The 18,498-nt window shown below is 40.0% G+C and overlaps 1 protein-coding gene across 4 annotated transcripts in view; it reads left to right on the forward strand.

Annotated features, from left to right (window-relative positions):
* The first annotated feature begins 5,163 nt into the window (after positions 1 to 5,163).
* Positions 5,164 to 18,498, forward strand: part of CFAP54 (cilia and flagella associated protein 54) — a 99,253-nt gene continuing 85,918 nt past the window's right edge. For all 4 annotated transcript variants that reach the window (XR_014934236.1, XM_015858704.3, XM_085515145.1 and 1 more), the window contains exons 1-4: positions 5,164 to 5,404; positions 11,787 to 11,892; positions 15,781 to 15,927; positions 17,401 to 17,572. Coding sequence is in view for 3 of the 4 variants with exons in the window: in XM_015858704.3 (XP_015714190.3) it covers positions 5,208 to 5,404; positions 11,787 to 11,892; positions 15,781 to 15,927; positions 17,401 to 17,572 (622 nt within the window). In the remaining variant the exon portion in view is untranslated. The remainder of the gene's footprint in view (positions 5,405 to 11,786; positions 11,893 to 15,780; positions 15,928 to 17,400; positions 17,573 to 18,498) is intronic.

Genomic DNA, 18,498 nt, shown 5'->3' on the forward strand with positions numbered 1-18,498 from the left:
AAACTATATATACAAACAGCAGTGATTTCCCTGAGATGATTTCTATCAACAGCATGTGTAGTAGCTCAGAATTATAACAACAAACACACATCAGGGGAATATGAACAAAAATGCACTGTCACATTTGGCTTCAAGAAAGATTTGGGAAAAGCTTCAGAACTAATTTATTTCTTGGATTAAACTATACTTCCTTTCATTTAACATTTGTCTTGAGAATCTTCATGAAATGAAGAAAATGCTCAATGGTTTAAACAAAGCACATCACTGTTTTCCTCACAGACTGGAATCTTAACTGTTGGATGCCTAGCAGTTAGCTTAAGCAAAACACAGCTAAAATGGAATTCATTTCTCTGTTCTATCTCTGCTGTTTCTTTTCTCACATGCCATAGAAAAATATAGACATTTTACCTTGTCTCCATTCACTAATTTAGATGTCATCTTTAGCTCGGCCCCCAGTGTTTTCATGCATACAGCTAAGTGTTGAACATTTTTAGTATGTTTTTAGATGCGACTTTCAAGCACATCATTAAAACCTTGCTCAGACTTTCTTCCTTTCATGCTGGGAAAGGATGTACAGGACTTTTGCACAAGAGTTCTTTATTATTGCTTTAACTAGCCTTAGGCATGGCTTCTTTATTAAAAGAGCCACTCCAGCTTCCTGAGATTTGAGACAACCTTTGAATGAGAGAAACTGTTCACCTTTGCAGTCTCTACAGTGATCCAAAATTAGTGCATCCTCCATAGATACATCTGCAGATCCCTCGAAGTCTTTCCAAAATAAGTTCTAGCAATTGATACCTACTTCAGTAGAACAGTATATGTAAGCTGGAAAAAAACATACATTAATGAAATAAAGAAAGAACCACAAATTTTAAGCACAGTATCTCCTTGTAGAAATAGCTGCATCTTTTGAAAGTCCCTTATGGACTTTTATGTGTCCTGCTGCTGCCTTAGGTACTTTACTTTGTAAAGCAGATCTGAGAAGATGTTGTGTTTCAACTTAAACCTCTTAGGAACTTGAGCATCTGTATAACAACCCTGCTGCATCTGCCTCCCCAAAGACCAGCTGACCCATTCAGTGCATAACAGTACAGCCTGAGTGGGTTGAGCCATATTGTTCAGATTGTTCACACAAATATTAAACATTCCTACATTTTCTTGGAAAAAAAGAAAAAATCAGCTACAAGAGGATCACTTCTTCCATATAAAATATTTTCTGGAAATTGTCTGAAATTCACCTATATGCTCAGGAGTATTTCCCCATGCAAAGAAACTGAAACAAACTCTTGGGAGCATTCACGCTCACACTAGAAAAAAGAAAACACAACCAATTTCTGTAATATAACCTTGGCACACTGTATCTACAGAATTTGGCACTGAAACCTTTCATATGTTACAACCAAAACACGGTGAGAACTGTCACCACAAACTCAAATGCAGCCTTACAAGAATCTGACAGTTGTGCAGTTCTCAGTAGCTGCCATCCTCCCTCATGCTGATCATTCTTTTCCCTTCCTCTTACTACAGAACCCAGCACCAGCTCAGAAATGAAGCCAGGTACACTTCTCATTTAAAACCAGAGTATTTTCTTTCTCTGAGCATCCACTTACACTAAAATTGTTCCAGATCTGCACTCATAGTATCTGAATAGACCAGCAGCTGTTTGTCAAAATGTGTAAGTTTCAGTTACTTTCAAAGAATGGCTGGGGTCACAGGGGACCTTAAAGATCACCTACTTTCACCCACTAGATGATTACTTGGCCAATGTATGTTTTAGAGTATTAGAGAGCATTTTTCTGTTTAACAAACTTTGTATATCAACCACTGATAGGAAAAGCACTACTAACCATTCAATTGAAAGGCAGCCCCGAGATAAGGGTAGGAACCTACAAATTCTGTTTGAACTGCTAAGATAGATATATTGTAAAACATCTGAGTCTAAAGACACTCACTAAGTAGTAAGCCACAAGCAACTGTACCAAACAGCCCTAAAACAAAAAGTGCAGAATAATGGGAAGGAAATGATGACAGTGTAATCTCACATAACTGCCCATTAATATCCTGTACTCTCATATCCGTCTCATCAGTTATAGGTTCAGACATGTGCCACAAATTCTGATAGCAGTGAACTTGCACAGCTGTTGCCTCTCTTCTTCCTTATGCAGTTAGTTACTTCCAGCAAATAGAGTTCCTCTTGTATGTTTCATACAAATTCTTCCTTTTCCTTCTCCCACTGAGCAACTTTCACTTCATTTATAAAGTATAACATGACATTCAACAACACAGTTCACCTTTTCCAGCTATCTGATGGCTTTTTAAGTTGGACCTATAAGAGGCAGCACAGAGCTGTTTTTTTTTCTTTTTTCCCCCCCACAATACCTGATTCCTCTATACCATGTGAATAGCAAATGCTGTACTGCCATATAAGACATTTTGTTTCTATTGGTCCTCAATTATGTCTTCCTTGGCTATCTCATGAACTGTGAATTACTCCACAAAAATCAGCACACTGCTTCCTTCTCTAGCACTGCTACTCAAAGACAGAGAACTGTAAGTTAGACTTGGCAGGCACACTATGGATAGAGCAGACGTGAACCCACACTTCTAAGCCTATTAGTCCACAAGTATTCAGCATTATTTTGAAGTCCTGTGTTATCCTAACAGCCTGAAATTGCTAAGCAATGACCTAGAATCACCTCAACTCAAATACTTTTTCTTTTCTAAAAGCATCAATAAAGATATCATGTAAATTTAGATCTTTGGTCTCTGAGGTCTGCCAATTTACCCTACTGGAAACGCAGCACCCAAGGTTGCCTCTTGCATACAGAAAAGTCCTTAATCATCCTAATTCAGGTGTACATTTGCTACAAGCAACCTAAGAAGGGATCTGAATGTGAACCTCAGCATTACCGGTAGGGAACAAACTTTACTGTTATACTAAAAGGGCTCAGCAGACGTTACCTCAGCCCCTGCACCCTGAAACCACTGTACACTCTTCCTGTCTAACTTTATTGTGACCACACAGTGTTTTCCCTCCTTTGTTCTTTATAACTTCACTGTAGTTCACACAGGTGGAAGTGACACAGCAGAAGTAAATGGCAGCTTGATGAGTAGCAACAAAGATTTTCCCCTTTCTGACTCAAGCATATTCTTGGTCCCACAACCATTACAGCAGATGTTTCTGATATGGGTTTTTACTAAGTTAACTCTTTGTGGGCTCTTCTTTGACTTAATTTCTGAGGAACCTTCCTCATATTTGACCTGGCAATATTAAATCACAGATTGCTATGACCTCTCTGCTTGACTCAATGGATTTACCTAAATCCTACTTCTTGGAATCCTTTTTTGTGCCAGCACTCCTACAAGACCTTTATCTTGTCTTGTTTCTCACTAATCTCCCTTTGATTCAGATTACAGTCTAAATATTCGCCTACTGATGACAAAGTCACTAGTCTTCCAATTAATAAAATCACTATTATTTATTTATTTATTTAAGATATTAGGCCATGTAATTCAAAGAACTGTGATAAGCTCTCAAATTCATTCAGTCCAATATGTTCAATCTTTTTTTCTTTGGAGGAAATTCTCCTCTCATGGCTGCAGTTTCAATAGTCATCCCTTACTGTTTTGCACCACCAAAGCTTTTCTCTGTAAACATTCTGAAGGCTTCAGAAGAACTGATAATCTTTCTGAAGTTAAAAAGCTCCATTCATTTAATAGGAAGTCCTTTGGACTTTTGGGCCCACTAAGCATTAGAGAGATTAAATGTTAGATGCAGACTATCTTTTGAGTCTTCTCCAGAACAGTAAAACAGCCATCACTATTATAAACACAAAAAGCCTGAAATAACATACATAATAGGATGGTTGCTGCTGTTCTTCGTTATGGCTCTGCAGGGTGTTTTGCACTGGGTGCTGGAAGGGCCTGAACTGTCCTCCCTACACTGAACTCTGTTTATAGGAGGGAGCGGATGTTGGACCCTGTTGAGCTCTGACGCAGAAATTTTAGCCTGAACATTCTTCACGAGCTGGCTGGTCAGCTACGCCCTACTTAACTTCCCAGCAGTTAAAGCTTTATCTTTACTTAGCTCTCTAATCTTCCCCTTTGGGAAATGACTCTGCTCCATTTCTCTCATTGTTTTCTTTGACTCCAATTGTTTCTATGGCTGCAAACACTGATTCAAGCTCGCTAATATTACATCCACTCCACCATCTGCTTGCCAAATGTTAAGAGATGCACAAAGTTTTACTCAAGAGTCTCGTTTGCTGCTTCTCGAGCACTTCTCAAGCTTTTAGGTACTGCTGCTTCATAAGGGCACATCCTACGTCAGCTCTGAGTTTGAATATCAGCCCTTTGGGATACAGCACCACCTAGTGAGGCAAAACAGCTGAGCTCCAAGGGACTTGTGGACAAAGCCAGCGGCACAAGCAGCCTTTCCAAAGGAGCTGGGGTGTGACAGTCAGCTGGAGTGCATCACAGGGAGCACTTTGGTTACTGTGGCACTTAAGTGATTCCTATGTCATTTTGCTGGCCTGCAGAATGCAATGCTTTCAGTTTCCTCATGCTGATGCTGAGTTGTTTTTACTATGAGCAATGGGATGCACCATCCTTTGTCATTCCTTGTCACAAAATGGCAGCCAGGGCCAGCTGCAGGGTGGTGCTCACCGCTCACCCATCGCTCCTCAGCTTTTGCAGCCCTGTTGCAAGTTAAGCATCATGTCTCTCATGTATAGGAACGCGGACATGGGCCTGGTTTCATTCCCCTCCCTCCCAAACGCCTTCACTGTATTGCCTACAGAGAAGCTGAAAGCACTCCGGTTGCCATGGCCTCCTCCAGCAGGGTTGATCGACTCGGCCCGGTTGTTTCCCAGCGTGCCGCCGTTGTTTTACAGGCAGATAACGCTGCTCATAGGGCTTGCAGAGAAGGGCTTTTTTGCTCTTTTCTCTGTAGCAGCGTGGGAGGCCCGCTATGCCATGCAATCAGCGAGTTCAAAGCAACGAGCCAAACATCCATTTCTAACAGCGCCCCTAAGCCAGCTGCCGTATGGCACTGCTGACACCGGGGTGCTGTGAGGCACAGCCGGGACACGCGGGGACAAGGGGCTCCAGCCGCCACAGCTGCGTCCTCCGGGAACGGCCGGGCCGCCATCTCCCCGCCGCCGTTGCCTGGCGACGCCGCCGCGTCCCCTCCGCTCCCGGGCCGGAGCATGGCGGAGCCCACAGAACCGCCGCCCCTCGCTCCGCCGCCGCGGCCGCTGCCGGCTGATTTCTTCGGGGCCGTGGTACCGGGCAACCCCGTGGTGGACAGCCTGGAGGCCGAACTGCGGGACGTCCTAGGCTTCCTGCGGCGGCTGAGAGGCACATGGGAGTCCGAGCCTCAGCGGCACGAGCTGCACCGCCGCGGGTAGGGCCGCGTCCCAGCCCGCTCCGCGGAGCCCCTCTCCGTTCCGTTCTTCCCCGCTGTCCTCGCCGCCCTCCTCCAGCCCACATCCCTTCCCCGGGTCCCCTTACATAGCACCCACGGTGCAGGCGGCCCTTCCCTGTCAGTTTTTCTAGTGGTGTGGCAAGCTGCTCAACCTCCTTTAGTTTTGCTTTTTATCTTTTCTTTTTCTGCTTTATTATCATAGAATCACAGAATCGTAGAGGTTGGAAGGGACTTTTGGGGATGCAGTTTCCCTATGGTAGGTTACATAGGAAAGAGTCCAGGCAGGTCTTGAATCACTCCAGAGAAGGAAGCTCCAGCAGCTCTCTGGGCAGCCTGTTCAGCACTATCACCCTCACAGTAAAGCAGTTCTTCCTCCTGTTTGTAGTTCTGATGTAGTTTGTGCCCATTGCCCCTTGTCTCATCGCTGTGCACCTCTAAAAAGAACGTGGTCTCCTCTGTTTGACTTCATTTTAAGATATTTAGAAGCACTGGTAAAATCTTCTCTCAGCTTTCTCTCCTCCAGGCTGAACAGCCCCATATCTCTCAGCCTTTCCTCCTAAGGGAGATGTTCCAGGCCCCTCCTTTTATGGCCCTCTGCTGGACTCTCTCTTGAAGGAAGTTCTCTCTTGAACTGGATGCAGTTCTTCATATGTGGTCTCACCAGAGCATAGAGAGGAGGATCACCTCCCTTTATCTGCAGGCCACGCTCTTTTTAATACACTCCAAGATACCTTTGTCCTTTTTGGCCGCTAGGGCACAATGCTGGATCATGGCCAACTAGTTGTCCACCAGGACACTTAAGTCCTTCTCTTCACAGCTTCTCTCCAGCAGGTCATACCCTAATTATCTTTTCCTAATTAAAACCCCCTCTCTCAAACACAAACAGCTCATGTTTCCGCACTTCCTAGCGTTTAACACTGTATGAAGATAACACGAGGTGCTGTGGCTGTTGATAGTGCCGCTGTTTGCTGTGTCAGAGCTGCTGGAGCTTTTCAGCAGGGAACCCCCCTTGCTGTGCCAGAGCAGTTGGCAGCCCACCAGCAAGTGCTGCAGGTGCAAGCATGGTGTGGATGGCATACACATGCCTTGAGAGCTGTGCCCATAGCAAGGCCACATGAGGACAGCCCACACAGCTCTTTTTGTGCATGTGTCTGCGTCTATGTAGGTATATTTTTATACCCGTCAGTGCAGGCAGAACATATGGCAAGTGTATTTGTGCATATTTGTTTGCTCACATACATGCATATCTGTGGGTATGCATAAGTCTAAATTTTCTAATGCAGGAAATGTAGAGCAACTAAAATTGGAGGATGATTCACAGTTCATGCATATGTCTTACAGGGACTGTGCATTTCTCGTGTAGCTCTTTCTGCTGTATTTAGGTACATTATGACACAAATGTTCAACTGCCTCTTTTAAACTAATTGTTGATTTTCTATGGTTATTATCTGAACAATGTTCTGTTCTAAATTTACGGATCTTAGACATTAATATGAAAGTCTCCCAGATTATCACAATTTCATTCAAAAGGAGCACAGCAGGTAGCTGTAAGGGTGGTTAGCTTACCACTCTGTGCAACTTCTACCCTTATGTATTTTGCTTGGTACTTTCTAAGATGGAGTCCACAAATATTACTTCTCTAATGGAGCTGTAAACATTTTATGTGGTACTCAAATCTGGCAATCTATGATTTGTATCCATGGGAGATCTTTTGTTTTCTAAATGTTCTGTATTTCTAATTTGTTTATGTGGCATGTCCAGGTCTATGTCTCTCACACAGATTGGAGTCTTTGGGCTTTAGTCTCTCTGTCTATATATATTTTTTTATATTGCTTCAGCAAATGATTTCTGTGCTTTGGTATTTTTAAGCCTTTCATTTACAGCTTCAGACTGTTCTTTGCTTTAGCTGATCTGTATTCTTAGTTTGAAAGTATTCCCTGCAGGCCCCTCAGAGGAAGGAGTGCCACTTAGCTGCTCCATACAGCACCAATTCAACAGAAAACTGCTGATCATGAACACATCCATTTTAACTTCTGGTTGTGAGCTGGGCATGCTGAATCTGATCTGTTTGCAGATATAATACCAAGTAATTGGTTTCTGCATCCAGTGTCTCCAAGCCATACTTTACTTTCTCCTGTGGAATATTTTGATGTGAGCAGGCTCTATCATTTTAAAACTGGTATTTTGTAGATGTTTCCCATGTCCATGCTGGCTCAGCTGATATGAGAACATTTCCCAACCTGAAGAATTCTTCAGCATTCATCATAAAGACAAGAATTAGCACTACCTGGGGCTTGGTTCCAGAAGCTGTTGACAGTAGTGATTCATGCTGGAACTCCAAGGCATTGAGAAAGTTGCACAATATCAAACTCCCCATGGCTCCACGTCTTCCAGCATTCACTGTATGTACAGAGGCAATGCAGAGATAGAAAACTGTAATTCTGATAATTAGCTCACACACTCAGCTGGCAAACTTACAGATATTTGTGATTGTGAAATTTCTATGCTGATTTTCCTTTTACTCTCATTGCTCAAGTTTGGAATACGTGCTGCTTGCAGAACTAGTCATAGTCTAGTTGTTTCTAAGAATTGCTGAAGGTAATAGCTGTTACAGATGATTTCCTAAATGCTCTGAAGGTTCTTGCTTTGTCATTTGTCAAGCTATGTTTTCTGCCTTGGGTTGGTTATCAAAGTGCGTACTATTAGAGCAGCAAGAAAATGAGCTTCCACATGGCACAGTTTAAAAGACTGTCAGCTTCATTATTCCATTGCTATCAGCCTTTGATGTTGATAAGTTAATAGTAAGGCTATAGGTTAGGTGCTTATAATGTTCTAATGTAAGAAATAAAAACACTGATTCATTGTACTGGAATTATGAATATTTTACATTGGAAGAAGTAGTAAAAAGAAATTTTTCCCATCAGGTAAATGAGGAGCTGTTTTAACCCATTTCTCTGGTCAATGGAGGTATCTGAGAATCCCTGTGAATTGCTGGTTTTGTTTCATATTGTGTGGTTTAGGTATCCTCATTCAGCATGACGTTTTTTGATCTGTATCAGAAAATCCTTTGCTAATTCTAGTAAAGACATTTCACCCAGAAAGAAATCCTCATGAGCTTTACCCTGTACAAAATATTATGGATTGACCTTTCAGGAGAAGACTTTTATTATCCACAGAGTGGCTGGAAATGAAGAAGTTTCACCTTTGAGCTCCAACAGCACAGTTTTTTTTCCTGAGAATTCACTTGCTGCTCAACTTGTTCTTCTGGTGTCCTACAGCCTCTTTAAAGGAGAGACTTATTAGCTGTTTGGAAAACATTGTGCTTTCCTTTGTCTGTGTAAGACATTCCTGTGTCATGCACTAACTTCTACTCAGTCATGACATTGTAGCAGAAACCAGCACTGGTAGTACTCTCTCCATGTTAAGAGGTCAATAGCCACAGAGGTTTTTAATTCCTTACAGGTGGACCATGAGAAATACAGTCCCCATTTAGAAGGCGCTCTTTACTATACTGGGGTATGATTCTTTTAAAGACATAATGTGAAAGAAGTTTTTATTCAGGTTGTTGCTTTTGGCCTAGTTTATGCTTTTACTGCATTTTCTCTTTAGGATACACCTCTAGAATGCCCCATTTATTTCTTTGCTGTTTACTTTGAAGAACTGAGAATTGTGCCAAGCTGATGCTTTTAGGGAAAAAAAAGTGTTGCAATTCTTTGGTGTAGAGATCATTTTGACAAGTTGCTCATACAGCCATCTGTTTCACCTTGAAATGTGAAGGTGACTTGTAGCTTTCTGTGTGGGAAAGCTGATGTTTCTGGTTATGTCTTTTATTTCTTTCTTTTACTGGAGTCTTATCATAAGATAAAATGAAATGCTGTCTAGGAAAATGGAAAAATGAATTTCAAGTTCCTGAATGTCAGAAAATAGCTGAAGAAAGTGTCTCGCATTCTAGCCCACCATCACTAACTTAGGAGAGTGAAAGGGTCCTGAAATCTCACACCAAAAACCTTAAAGCTCAGATGTGTAAATTCAGCTAGAAGGTTATTTTCAAACAATAATTCCTCTCTTTCCAGTTGTTTCCCTTTCTTATAAATTGCTACCTATCAATAATTTAGCTGTTGTGGTTTCACAAGACAATCTTTGCTGAGGTTCCTGTAGAAACGATTAGTTAAGTGATTAAATGCAGAAGATGCCTGGCACTATGAACACTGTCAATATTGTTAATTCTGTAACAGGATTCATTTCAGAAAAATGCCTGTGCTTATTAGCAGCCTGTCTGAGCTGATATTGTTTTTAAGTTTGAATATAGATTTCTTTAAGAAATCTAAGTCAGCTAAGTAGTACAAAGGCACTAAGACATCAAAGGCAGCCAGAAGGGACAACACAGCAAGCTGAAAGCAACCCAGGAGATTCCTGGAGTCAGTTGAGGATAACATTCTGGTTCAGGTATTGGACACACCAACAAGAGGCAAAGCGTCACTGGACCTGGTGCTCACCATTGCAGAGGAGATCATTAAAGAGACTGAGATTAGAGGCAGCCTGGGCTGTAGTGACCATACCCTGGTTGAGTTTGTGATATCAAGGAATATGGGCCTGGCAAAGAGTGGAGTCATGACCCTGAACTTCAAGAGAGTGAACTTCAGGCTGTTTAAGAAATTATTAGATGAGGTCTCCTGGGAAATTTTCCCTAAGGACATGGGAACAAAACAGAGCTGGCAGATCTTTAAGGACACCCATTCTGAAGCATAAGAAATCAAGCAGAGGAGACAGAAAACCAGCATGGCTGAGCAAAGACCTTGTATATACCTGGTATGAAGTATATTGGTCAGAAGAGGTAGGCAAAGGAGAGTGTACCCACTCTGATAAATGAGAAGGGAGAACTGGCTACAACACACATGGAGAAGGCAATAGATACTCAAGTTCTTTGCCTCAGACTTCACTTGCAATCAGGCTTCCCATGCCTCTCATGTCCCTAATCCTCTAGGTGGGAGCTGGGGAAGCAAAATCCCTCCCACTGTAAAAGCAGGGCAAGTTTGTGTCTGTGTCATGAGGCTGAATGTGTTCAAGTCTATGGGGCCAGACAACATGCATCTCAGGCTCCCGAAGCAACTGGCTGATGTGGTTGCCAAGGCACTCTCTATCATGTCTGAAAAGTTATGGCTCAGGTAAAATCTCTGGTGAATTGCAAAAGGGAAACATTACTCTCATTTTTAAGAAAGAGTGAAGGACCCAGGGAACTACAGGCTGGTGAACCTCATCTGGGCCTCAGAAGATCATGGCACAGATTCTCCTGGAAGATATGTATGTTGCTCTGAAAGTAGTATCTCGTAGGATAACAGAAGAGCAAAGCAGCTATAGCCATAAAATCCTTTCTTTTTTAACAAATGTATCATTTGCTTGTTCTTTTGTGGAGTCCCATGCTACCGGATTTAATATCCATGAACTTTTCATGCTAGGTGCACTTCAGTGCTAGAGGCTTTCTAATAGGCCTCTTCTTTTTGTGATTCGTGGTACAGCTCTATAGTTTATTTCACAATTACAAGTTCTTAAGTTTGCTGCTTCCGGATAAGCATTGTTATTTTGAGATCTTTTCCCCCTGTTCTAAGTGTCTGTAGCTTCTTGTCCAACGATTGCTCTGACTTGCAATCCACTGAGTTAATCCTTAGGATACCAAAATGTTTCTTCAGAGCTTCTCAAATTCTATCTGCAAAGTGGATGAGATGGGAACTTACTCCCAGGAGGGGAGTAAACTCTTTGAAAAGGCTGATAATAGCAGGACTAGGGGAAATGGTTTTAAATTAAAAGAAGGAAGATTTAGGTTGGATGTTAGGGGGAAGTTCTTTACTAGGAGAGTGGTTAGGTCCTGGAACAGGCTGCCCAGGGAGGTTGTGGATGCCCCGTCCTTGGAGGTGTTCAAGACCAGGTTGGACAGAGCTCTGGGCAACCTGATCTAGTAAAGGTGTATGTTTGGTGGCCCTGCCAGGCAGGGGGGTTGGAACTACATGATCCTTGAGGTCCCTTCCAACCCGGGTCATTCTGTGATTCTGTGATTCTGTGACCTTGTTTCAACATTACAAAGGAATTGATATTGTCATTCCAATAAGTATTTATGTATGAAACAATTCCTTCTCTTTTAAAATCTATGCAATAAAGACTGTTGACAGACATGAAACCCAGAAATGTCCTTGGCTGCTTGTTAAATCTTGCTTTAATGATAACTTGTTTTGAAATATTAAAAGATTCCAATACATTTGGAAGAAGGAGGTTTTCACAATTTGAAGCTTTCTTGATTTGTTTACTTGTTACGATGGCTCTACTGCCAGTTTAATGTGGAATTTTTCTCTCCTGTATTTTCTTTTAGAGCAAATGCTCTGTTTAATACCTGGATCAGATACAAGCCTCGGCTGCCAGACTGGTATTACAATGATAAACTTGTGGAAGTTGGTGATTCCCTTACTCAGATCAAAGTAAGTCATATCAAAACAGAAATGGTTCAATCACAATTTTTGTTTCATTCTGTTTCTATGCTACTTTAATTTTTAATTATATTTCACAGGAAGCTACTTAGAAAGTTGCAAAAACTTTCGCAAAATAACGCCAATGAGAGTAGGTAGTTTGTATCTCTTAATTACCATTGTAAAATCTCCCAGTTTTTACAGTGTATTTGCTATACCTGCATTTTCTATGCACCTGTTGCTTTTTAAAGTTGAACACCCAAGATCTTTATACAGTATTCATTTGTAGTGGTGATTTGCTGCACAGAAATGTCAACTCGGTGCTCAGTTAAGCAAAGTGAATGTAAAGAATCGCAAGGATGGGAACAGAGAACAAAAATCAGATTTCAATTACAAATCTGTATGTATTAATGGCGCTCTTGCATCTTGAATTCAGTGTGCACACATGGACGTAATTTATCCTTTTGAGAAGACCAGAATTGCAACAAGGAAAGACTCGGGAGAAAGTAATGAAGATAACCAAAATCATGAAACAGCACCACATAATGAACAAAAGTTGGCTAAAACTATAAAATTAGGAGCAGAGATCACTGACCAGAGTGTGATGCAGGTCTTTGAATTCAGGAGTAAAAGAGGCTGAATAGGGACTGATATCTTCCAATATAAGAACACTAAATGAAACTAGTAGGTGACAAGTTCAGAGGAAAAACATCTTCTCTGAATACATACTTAACAGTGGATTTTTTTGCTCTCTGTATGATTAGCATCTGAGATTATGTCTTGCTACAAACCTGACCTTATTGTTTAAATAATTATGTTTTGGAGTTCCTAAATAGTTACTGTAAACTTCTTTAGATGAAATGTTATTTGGATTTTTTTATGACAATATTGAAGAAAAAATAGATTTGGATTTGTTTCCTGTTGAAACAGGAAACTTGTTCTGTCCCCACCAGCAAAAGAAAAATAGGTAATTGGTATTGTGCTTACACTGAAAATAATTTTTAAGATCACCCTATTGACTTTTCTATTAAGGAAGCAGTTAAATGCCTATTGTCATGTTTTTTATTATCTGCTGCTGTACGACATTTACTCTCTGACGCTATCAGATTCCCTCTTTACACCTAGAAAAATAGCAGGCATAATTGGAAATGTATCGAGACATTTTGATGAGCCATTTCTTGAGAGGAATATATCTCCTGAAATTGTTCTCCTATGATACCCTTTGCTTATGGAGTCCAACAAGTATAAAAACTATTTGTTATTTATGAACAGTATTTGTATGTTCGTATGTGGCTATTGGGCCACCTTTACTGAAGACCTGGAGGAAGGAATGATGATCATATAAATGTTGCACAGTCTTACCTGACCTAAAGAATTGCATAGAAGTGGTCTGCCTCCTAAATAGAGAACAGCAAGCTATAGCTCAGCTGTGGCAATACTGAATACTCACTGGTAGGTTGAAAGCACATAGAAGAGTTTGTAATTGTGGCACTATTATAACTGAAGATAAAGTCTCATGGTATAGGTTTAGAAATATTCACAGAAATTCTCATGGCAGTTCTCAAGTAACAGTATTTGTTAATAGCTCCTTCATCACCTAGGCAATTCCACTTATATTTTCTTCATATTCATATTCTCCTTAAGCTTTCATAGCTTCTGGTCCTAGGAATTGATTTGAGTATTATGCAGTGATTTTAGTGCTTGAAACTGCTGCTCTTATAATGCATTCAGTAAAAAGTTATTTGAAATAAATCAAACCTTACCCTCTTTGCTTTGCACTGACTTCCCATAGCATAACTCAAAGATGATAGTTTGCTCCTTGTATTCAAGGGTCGTAGAAAAGCTTGTCTTTCTGGCTAGCATAAAACTTTGAAACGAGCTGTCCCCAGAACTCCCATTTTTAAGTGTGTTGCTTTCACGTTTTTACAGATTTAGCTTTCAGTGTATCCACATTTTTCTCAGGAGAAAAGGGAAAAAAACATGATGGGTATTAGTTACAAATTTCAGTGCGTTATGGGAAAGACAAATGTGGTGTAACAGCAAGTTCTGTAATAAGTCGGGTAGAATCTATTCCATACATGAAACATTCTTTTGGTCCCTTTTGATTCTTAGTTGGAAACTGCTGACGGTCGTTTTAAAACTGAATCCTCCTTTATGTTCTGTAATGCTTAATGATACATGGTCTTTTAAAATGAGTTACTGGTGACTGAGTACCAACTTAACTTTCTGTCCTCCAGCAGTTTATTTTAATGCTATCTCACACCGAATTCCTTTCTATTACACATCTGCTATGTATCTTTTAGGACACACCTAAATTCATTATGTTATGTATATTGAAATTAGATACCTGTTAGTCATCATACTAATCAGTACTGACTCATTTCTTTGCCCCCTCCCTCTGCCTCTATCTGTCTCTTATCTCCAGTCTTACACGTGTATTTTAAACTGTCTGGAGGAGGAATCACATTTCATTAGTTAGTAAGTAGCTGATGCGTGGTTCTGATCCATTGGCGTTGTTGTCACAACCGTCCATGGAAAGTAAAAGTTTCTGTTCATCCACTCCTTTCACACAGCAAAGGTAATGGGGTCATGCAAGTAAGATTCCTTAGACATTAAGAAATTTAGGGGAAGTGTTACTGTGGTGGTGGGAATTTGAATGGAAAATAGTGTTTATGAGGAAATACTGTTGGATTTTCTGGGATTAAACATCAAAGGACCATTTTCTACAGATAGAAATTAGCTATTTTTGTTCTTTCTAGAATTTCTCATGATTGGTGTTTGTGTGGTCTAGCATTAGTGAAGTTAGTAGAGAAACCTCTGAACAGTCTTTGCTGTAGGGAGTGACAGGTGATTCAGTAAGTTAAATGGCACTTGGGCAGCTGAGTCAGATCTCACTGTCACAGTATGATGTCAGAATGTATCAGAGTGCTGCTGGGGAGCTGAGCACTGCATGACACAGAGCTCAGCATCCTGTTTATTAACAGTTCTTAAAGTATCAGTGTGATTTCTGCTCTATTAATTTTGACCTCTTGGCCTTATTTAATTCCAATATTCACTGGTTATGTTTTTCTTCTCCTGCATCTTGTTTGAAAAGATGAGCTTTGACATCAGGGCAAAGGGGGAGAGAAGTGATATCTGCATATTTTTTATAAAGTTCTGCCCTGTGACATTTCTCAGTGTAGCACCATTGTCATTACTGTTCACAAACTGCAGGATATTTCAGAAATTTTGTTTGGTTTTGACTTTGATTTTGATATTTTGATATTAGCCTAAGATCATACTCTACACTTGTTCTCTGGTTTGTCATATTGTAGCAGAAATGCCAAGTCAGGGCTTGAAGCAATGGTTGAGCACCTGGTGGGAAGGCAGGGCCAACCCAGGGGAGCTCAGGTGCATGCAGTGCACCTCAGCAACCAGAAGGGATATAACCAGCCTGCACCCCTTCCTAGACTTTACTGAAGGGTTGGCAGTGGAGGCAGTGGATCTCTTGCTGAAGATCCCTGTGCACCTGAGGCCTTTTGAAGATAAGGAGAATCTTTCCTTTGTTTCTGTGCCCCCAGCTGTTGTATTTGAGCAAGTCCTCACTTGCTGCAGTCTGAGACTTTGCTATTCTGTTGTTATTGTTTTGTTTTCCATCATGTTACAGTATTACAAGTATTTATGACAAAAATTAACAAACTCTCTTATCACGAGCTCTTCTTTTAAGTATTTTAGCTTTCCTCCACTGAGGATTTTCACATTTGAAATAACATTGATGGATGTTTGCGTGAAACTTTGTTGCTTTACTTCCAGGTGATTTCTCATGTTGATACTTCTTACGTAAGCATAATAAAATGACACATTTTATAGAAACAGATGTAATATGTAAACTATAAAAGTAACTTATTCTTTATTTTTCAGGAGTATAAGTTGGCACTTACTCAGTGCTATGGAAGGTATCTTCAGCAGTTCTGTTCTGTAAACCCTGATGACATCCCAGCTGATGAAAATCAATTAAAATCCACTTTTTTCCCAAATGGTTTCAGGGATGAAAATGCAGCTCTTACGGTAGGATGGTGATCATTTTTCTTGTTAAAGACATTCACAGTTTCAAAACAAGTAGTGTGTTTTATCACCTGTAAGTGTGCTTCATGTTACTCTGTTAATTAAATATTAATATTAATGCATCTTTTGCCTTGCCTGTACAGCTTATACAGACTTAAGTCATATGTATAATATGAACATCCAGAGAGGTGTATGCTTCCAAGAATGAATAAGTGTTTATGCTTCTGTGGCATAAACCAACCTCTGTCAATGTGAAAAAGGCAATTTTCTCTGAATAGGCTTTGTTCTGAAATAGTTGCTAATAGCCACTGTCAGAATCAGGATATGGACCGAAGTTGATAACTGTCTTTTAATTGTTGTGGAAATTTCCATATGGTATGATCTAAGAACTGGACAGAATACAAGAGAATTTAAACATCGTGCTTTAATTTTTATTGTATTTATGCAAGAATATTCCTGACATCAGTGCATTACAATCAATAGATTATTTGCTCAGCATGGAAAAAAAAAAAAAAAAAAAAAAGAAGAAGTTTTGTAAGTGTTCTAACCATTGGGGGGCTAAGTGACCTCAAGAGTATGTTGGCACTCTTGTGTATTAACTTTCATTTTAGGGGTAGGTGTCTGCAGTTTATTGCTTTTTAACCAAAAAAGAAAATGTTTCAGTTGGTATAGCGGAGTGCTATAAACACACTGGATTTTATCTTAACCAGTGCTTTGCTGAGAAGCTCTCTTTTCATTACATGGTGGATATTTTGAGAAAAGAAATATACAAAAAACAAACAAACAAAAAAAAATAATGCAAGTAATGGAATAGATTGGCCAGAGAAGCTCAGTCCCTGGAGGTGCTGAAGGTCTGTGTTGAAGATGGACAAATTAAACCCCAGTCTTTTGAGTACAGTTAACATGTCTTAACATTTCTCGCTTCAACTATTCATATGGCTTATGTACTAGGTGCATTTTTACCTTGTCTTTTTCCCCTTCGTCTTTTTCCCCTTCGTCTTTTTCCCCTTCGTCTTTTTCCCCTTCGTCTTTTTCCCCTTCGTCTTTTTCCCCTTCGTCTTTTTCCCCTTCGTCTTTTTCCCCTTCGTCTTTTTCCCCTTCGTCTTTTTCCCCTTCGTCTTTTTCCCCTTCGTCTTTTTCCCCTTCGTCTTTTTCCCCTTCGTCTTTTTCCCCTTCGTCTTTTTCCCCTTCGTCTTTTTCCCCTTCGTCTTTTTCCCCTTCGTCTTTTTCCCCTTCGTCTTTTTCCCCTTCGTCTTTTTCCCCTTCGTCTTTTTCCCCTTCGTCTTTTTCCCCTTCTTCTTTTTCCCCTTCTTCTTTTTCCTCTTCTTCTTTTTCCTCTTCCTCTTTTCTTCTGTGTGTGTGTGAGTGATGGATCTTTTCATGCTCAACGTTTTATTATAGTTTACCAATGTAAATAATGTGTATCTGTTAAAAATATGTGCATGTATATTTTACATGTATTTCCATGTGTTTCAGTTCCATGCTTTGCAAGAGAGGAATGTTTGCGTTTATCAGATGGTTTGTAGCAATGACAGAAATCTTCAGAAACAAGAATCCCTGCAGGCTTGTTTCAAAGTCTTGTCATCATTACGACTCACCATGCAAGTGGCTCTACCTCAGCAGAATTTGTGTTGGCTTGTCTACAATGGTATCTTTGCATTTCTTTGCTAAGCAGAACATCTTGGAGATGTTTTAAAGGTCAATGTAAGGGTTGTGAATGAAGCTCTAATTAGTTTTTAATGAACTTCTAATTAGTTTTTAATTGCAGCAGTGGATTTTAAAAAATGTTTCTTGTTCTAAAATAAGGGAGTTCTAAGTTTCTAAGCTGAGGTGTATTTTTGTTTGTTTTGTTTTATGGATAAATAATTAAAATTAAAATATAATCACCTGCCATTCTTAAGTTCAACTATGGGTCTCTGTACCAAGCCTAGACAATAAGGAATTTTTTCCTCTGAATAGAAGTTAATGTTAGGTAATTAGTCTGACTTTTCCCAGTTCCTAAGCACTTTCCTGCAACTTCTGGCAACAGATTTTGTCTTATTACATTTGACTGATTAAAAAAATAAATCGTACTAGTACTTGGTGAAGTCTTGTTTATTGGGATAATAACACCCTTCAAACTATTACAGTAGGCACTGTGATGTCTCCTGCTGCTGCAGGTGTCCCCTTCTGAACAGTCACACACACAGAAGAGAAGACTTTTTTTTCCCCTTAGATTTTTCCCTAAGAACTTCAGTCTTTTGTACTTCTAGGGCTGATTTTTATTTATTTATTTATTTAAATGTGGCATAGCCTAAATTAAGTAATTTATTTTGACATGATTTTATTCATAAGTGACCTTGATGCTTTTGAAAATTATATTCACGATCAGTTTCCTTCATTTCATGTATCACGCGGAATATCATCTTGAACAGTGTTGCTGTGTGCCAGGATAGTGCTATGACAAACTAAAAGATTCCTGCTAGTTAAGATGTGAGAAGTCAGCCTATTGAAAGAAAGAAAAATACAACTAGGGATAAAAAAAATACCAAGCCTATTTATTTCATCACTCCATTGAATAAAAAAATCAGTGTA

The sequence above is a fragment of the Coturnix japonica genome, chromosome 1, assembly GCF_054131305.1.
Source record: "Coturnix japonica strain WE chromosome 1, WE-NBRP24, whole genome shotgun sequence".
Classification (NCBI taxonomy): domain Eukaryota; kingdom Metazoa; phylum Chordata; class Aves; order Galliformes; family Phasianidae; genus Coturnix; species Coturnix japonica.